The 6,015-nt window shown below is 44.1% G+C and overlaps 2 protein-coding genes across 2 annotated transcripts in view; both read left to right on the top strand.

Annotated features, from left to right (window-relative positions):
* Positions 1-5,781, top strand: part of LOC109841207 (splicing factor 3B subunit 1-like) — a 35,773-nt gene extending 29,992 nt beyond the window's left edge. The window contains exon 2 of the mRNA XM_020410114.1: positions 3,256-5,781. Coding sequence (XP_020265703.1) covers positions 4,222-5,322 — 1,101 coding nt within the window. The 5' untranslated portion in view covers positions 3,256-4,221 and the 3' untranslated portion in view covers positions 5,323-5,781. The remainder of the gene's footprint in view (positions 1-3,255) is intronic.
* The window catches only part of LOC109842577, a 62,448-nt gene continuing 61,809 nt past the window's right edge, over positions 5,377-6,015 (top strand). The window contains 2 exon segments of the mRNA XM_020411436.1: positions 5,377-5,606; positions 5,911-5,963. Coding sequence (XP_020267025.1) covers positions 5,377-5,606; positions 5,911-5,963 — 283 coding nt within the window.

Raw genomic sequence — 6,015 nt, 5'->3', positions numbered from 1 at the left:
TCTTCTCTTTTGTAGCGAAGGAGGCACTCCATCGCTACAGTGAATGAGTCATCTTCCTCGTTGTCAAGAACCCATCTAGGGTTTTTCAGAAAACTTGTCAAAGCAAGACATTATGATCACCGCCTACCACGACAGGAAAGCCCACGCGACGACGACGGCAATGACGATGTTCCCGTAGAAGCAAGAACACCGCTAGCGTTTCCGGCCAACGGCGTCTCCGAAGTAGCCCCAACGATCTTTTTGGAGCCAAAGCTCATTCTCCTCGGTGCCATTGATGCAGCTGATCGGAGAAGATTATTGTCGACGGAGATGCGGGTGAAGATAAACGAGCGTTATCGTTATTGGAACTAAGCCAAAAATAGAAAGAGTAGAATGACTCTTGATGTGACCACACATGTCTATTTATAACAGCCGTCAAGCTGTTAAATCGGTGCGGGATTCTAGGAGAGAATCTCAACCATCTCTGAAATGCGATCTTCCGCGTTAGTAGATAAAGTCAATTGGACTTTAACACAGAGTTCACTTTTGCGTTCAATTCCCAAACGCTAGGCCTAGAGCTGCGTTATGAGAGTTTTTAACTCTGCGTTTCGAACCTCAAACGCAAAGGTCACCTTTGCGTTGTAATTATTCTAAACGAAGGGTACACCTCTTGCGTTTTCAAACATGACACTTATGCCCTAAGTTCATGAATTCTTTTAACAGAGTGTTAATCAAAACCTCTATATCTATTCAGCAAGATCTAAGTTATTTCAACTGGCGAAATCCTCATCAGATTAGCAATACACATCTGATGATCATCATCCCCATAGAGTTTGAATCTAGCTTGCATCGCTTCTAATGTGATGATAATACTTCAGCAGAACCTAAATTGTTTCAGTTGACCAAACTTTCGTCAAAGTTAGTCTTACACTTCTGACAACCATCATCCCCACAGAGTTTGAATTTAGCTTGCATAGCCTCCAAAGGGACGACAATTCCTCTGTCAAAATCAACTTATTGATTCTCATCAATAGAACGATAAGTCCCTAAAATCACTCAGAACATGGTTAATTTACTGATTCTCCTCGACAGAGTAGTAAATAACCAACTTATCAACTCCCTTCGGTGGAGTAGTAAAATTCTCTCGATCTTATTCAAATCACAAGTATCACAAGTCATCGCTTCGATGATAAACCATTTGGCGATTTTCCCCAGCAAGACGTTAAGTCCCCTAGATTGTGTTCAAATCACATCAATATTTCTTCCTGTCACGTTAATATCATACCTCTCAACTCTCCTCAATAGAGCGATTATTTCTCAAAATTACACCGATCGTAATATTTCTCCCTGTCATGTTAGTATCACACCTCTGACAAAATCAACTTTTCGACTCTCCTCAATAGAGTGATAAGTCCTCAAAATTATCACGATCGTAATATTTTTCCTGTTACGTTAATATTATACCTCTTAACAGTTTAAACCCTCCTATGGGAACATTTTTTTCCCTCTTTATAAGAATAACAAGTGTTCTCATAAAATCCTCAGCGAGTCAAATTCTTTTCAAAATTGCCTCGTTGGGTGTGCACGAAGGGCGTAATTGGCATAGACCCCTCCAGAGAGAGTAGTGGATGACCCCTCAGACACATCACCTACTGCTCTCTTCTTCCTCCTCGGTGCTGCCAAGAGTGCCCGATCCTTATCAGTGAAGATCATCTCAGCTTCTTCTTCCCTTTCTGTCACTATCAAGTTTGCCTGGTGGCCTCCTCTTCCGTTGGGTGTGCACGAAGGGCGTAATTGGCATAGACCCCTCCAGAGAGAGTAGTGGATGACCCCTCAGACACATCACCTACTGCTCTCTTCTTCCTCCTCGGTGCTGCCAAGAATGCCCGATCCTTATCAGTGAAGATCATCTCAGCTTCTTCTTCCCTTTCTGTCACTATCAAGTTTGCCTGGTGGCCTCCTCTTCCACCTCGCCTGCCTCCACAGCAACGACCACGGCCTCCAGCCTGACCATGTTCACCCCAGTTCCTCTCCCTGGGTGGCTTAGGGCATATCTGTCTCAGATGCCCTACCTCTCCACAGTTGAAGCACTACCTAGTCTCCCCTCTGAATCCAGTGTTATCCGGTTTGGATACCACCAGTGCAGACTTCTCTTGTGTAAGTCCACTTGTCCCAGCCTGTAGCCTGATACGGCTCTCCTCCTGTATCATGGCCGAGACTGTCTCCTCCAATGGTGGGATCTTCGTCTGGGTTAGTAGCAACGTCGTCCCCTGCTCATACGCTGGAGCCAAACCATGGAGAAACGACATGGTCCTTTTCTGCAAAGAGGCCTCACGCTGCTTGCATTCTGGGTCCTTGCAGCTCGCTAGGGGTGAGAAGGGAGGGGGGGGGAGCCACAAGCGCTCTAGCTCTGTGGTGTACTCCTGTATAGTCCTCTCTCCCTAGACTGTAGCGCTGATCTCCTTCTCGATCTGGAATACCCTCAGGTTATTCCCCACCCCATCGTAGGTCCTCCTCAACTTCTCTCACACATCCTGCACCCTCCCAAGGCCATCCACTGTGGCAGCAATTGGATGGACTACAGAATTCAGAAGCCAGATGTACACCAACATATGAGTGGACTTCCACTCATCTCTTCCTACGGAGCCCTCAGCCGGCTTAGTCTTCTACCCTGTCAGATATCCCTCTAGGCTCCTCCCGGCAATGGTATATTTCACCCGACGCGACCAACTCAGATATGTCGCGGGTCCATCAAGTTTTACATCGATAGGTGGAAGCTCCACCTTCTTGGGTGGTGGCTTTGTCGAGCCCTCTCCCTTCGACAACCTCATCAGTTGCATCAGTGTTGAGATCTCATCAGGATTCAACTTCTTGATGATCTCCTCCATCGGATTTCTGCCAGTCTCCGTCGTCGATCCAACTTGTATCCTTGTTGTGTGTAGCGAAAATTTCGACAGCACTTCGACAGCACAACAAGAGAGTTAGATTAACAAGAATTCTTGTTTCACCAAGAAAACAAGAACCAAAAAGTAAAATATCTCAACAAAGTAAAATATCAGCTCTTCCTCTCATCAGTTCTAGGACTGACCTGTCGAGGGAACCTAAACAAGCTATTACAGATCTAGAATAAAAAACAACAAAAAAACAGCAGAACGAAACTACTTTATCATCTAATACATGTCCTAATTTTTTATTATTTTCTTGGATCTGATTGGCAACAATCCCCAAAAAAATTTTCCTTCTTCTCTTGGATCTGATCGGCAACACTCCCTGCAGATCAAAAAACCAAACTCCAAAACGAGATTCCTCCAGCTCCCGCCATCGGACCCTCCCCTGTAGCCGCGATCACATCACCGACGCCCTGCACCTCCATTGACTTCGGCCTCCTCTGCATCCGGCTGTCTCCTCCTACCCTACAGTCATCGTGGTCGCAGCCTCCTGCCCTACAGTCGTCGTGGTAACACCATACCCGCCGCCGGTCACGTCACCGACTCCCTGCTCCTCCGTCGACGCTTCCCTACAAGAGAACTCCACCGAGCAGGCCTCCTGATCGTTGATGATCTTGGAGTCAATGACCTCGCCGCCTGGAGATCTAGAGGCTTCGGAGGCCCTCTGGTGAAGACGAAGCCCGAGGATGAAGACCAAAGCCCTCGGATTTGTTCGGGTTGGATTTCGTCGGGTTGAAGAGGGAGGCGGCTAGGTTAGGGCTCTGATACCATATTGAAAATTAGGGTTTTTTTAATTCACTTTCTCACTGATAGAATAGATTGGCTTATATAGCCTTACACCCACATTTACACAAAACCCCCTCTAATATTCTCTAATTACATTATCTTTTCAACAAGTGGTTACCAAGATAACAATGAAAACCTTACCTTACGTGGCGTGATCTCGCCCACTGAAAGTGATGTGGGCAGTAAGGATTGAGGGGATTGGACCCTCTCCCGTTACCATATAATTCAAGAGGATTCAGATGTATTAGACATCTCATGCCTTTAGCATGATTGTAGACATTATTTACATAAAATTTCAGAACAAGTTATGCAAAACAATTAAATATATTTTCTAGATTAGTTTAGTGCATCTGGTCATAAGATTAAATTGCTTCTAAACTAAATGACAACAGGTTATGATATTCAGCTACCACCTTGTTTTCAATAGAGTTTCTGCGAGTACTTACTTTTTGTTTGTTTGTTTTTCGACAAATCAATTTGCGTTTCCCGGAGGTCAGAAAATAATACCATGGAGTGCGAGGAGATGAAGAACAAAGGGAATGCGTCTCATAAACGACCAATTGTTGTCAATGAAAGTGTAGGAAGTGATGATGAGTTGTCGTCCGAGAAGAAATTGAAGACCAATTCTCGAGAACTTGTCAAGAATCTACTCTCAAGAGTGATGAACGATTCCTCTCATCAAAAGTCAGTATTTTTTATTAACCTCACCCGAAGTATTCATGATATGGGCATTGAGCCCATCAACGTACTTGACTACACTCTCTCATGGATGCTAACAGAGCGCAAATCACTCAAAGATGAAGAGGCCGGCTTCCTACTGAAAGTGATGAGCAAGGTATTGCCCAGTTGCGATGAGGACAAAGTTCGACCTTTGGTTTCTCGAATTATATTAGTTGCCCAACCTTTTGTTGAAGATGCCTCCTCTCATTGTTGCATCAAGGCGAGCGAGATCATCTACACTCTCAGCAAAATCACGGGTTTGGATGAAATTGCTGTGCTGATTCGTCTTCAAATGAATGACAGTAGTGATTACGTAAGGGATGTGGCGGTCAAAGTTATGGGGATCGTAGCATCTGCACTCGGAATTCATGTTGTTTTTCCATTCATCGAAAGTTGTTGTCGAGGAATTGAGCCATTGCGAGTCCGTTGTGCTGCTATAAGAATGGTGGAGCAGTTTGCTGTGAGGATCGGATGCACGTTGCTGCCACATCTTTCGTCTCTAATTGAACTTATGGAGTTCGGTCTCCTTCACAAGGATTTAGAAATTGTGCGAATCATGATCACAGCTTTATCTCTCGCTGCTCTTGCTAAAGCGGTGGCACCCTATGGATATGAGCACTTTAAACCGATATTGCATCGACTCTTCGATTTCTTCAGCAGAGATGGAGTTGGTTTTATTCATCGAAGAGGGAAAGTGTTGGGAGCGCTGGTGAAGCTATTCACTTGCATTATTCAACTTCTAACGTATCCATATCCCAGCGACATCAATTGGAACGTAGCGAACGGGGTATTGCTCGTGTCGAGACTTTCGGTAGACGACGAGGAGATGAAGGAGATTGGATTCGAAGCCATCAAAAGCCTAGTTGAGATCAAGGACGTTCCGTTATAGTGTTTTCTAATTATGGGCGAGCCTAGTTGTTTCGTGCTAATTATGTAGACGAGAATGATGATGAGAAGGGACAAGTACGTGTTGTTGGCCGATGCAACCGTTGCTTTGGCCAATAAGTTGGGAGTTGCGTATCTCAAGAGATCAATATCTAAAGAACTTGATGACTATAGTGAAGATTACAGGCAGATGGTGTTGGAAATAATTGAAAAGTTGTTGGCATGTCCTGATAATTCATCGGATCGCAATGCTCAGTTGGAAGACGCCTTTCAGGATATCGCCTACTTGTTTTGTTCTTCATTTTAGATTATATTGACGCAACCAACAAATTTTTGCTTTTGAGATATCCTTTTTTTTCTTTTTTTTTGGGATACGTGGATCTCCAGTATGTTTTTTTAGTGTCGAAACTGTTTCTATTGAAAAGCAACAATAAATGATATTAAAAAATATATTGTACGAGTATTTGTTGAACGTGCATTTAGGCCGGTGGCCTAATTTTTTGAGGACCGCCAACCACGGCCTTGCAGAATTACGGCCCACCGTTTAAGATCAAATATGACTGTTAGCGCATTTGCAATTGCACTGGTCAAGGTTGAATGCTCATATGGACTGTAGCGAAGGATTGAATCTTGATTTTATCGAAGGTAATTATTAACATAATTGTTTTAGTTTTTAAAAAACCTTATAAAAATGATC

This window comes from Asparagus officinalis, chromosome 5 (assembly GCF_001876935.1).
Source record: "Asparagus officinalis chromosome 5, Aspof.V1, whole genome shotgun sequence".
NCBI classification, from domain to species: Eukaryota; Viridiplantae; Streptophyta; class Magnoliopsida; order Asparagales; family Asparagaceae; genus Asparagus; species Asparagus officinalis.
Note: the sequence above shows the minus strand (reverse complement) of the source record. Positions and strands in the feature narration are given on the sequence as shown.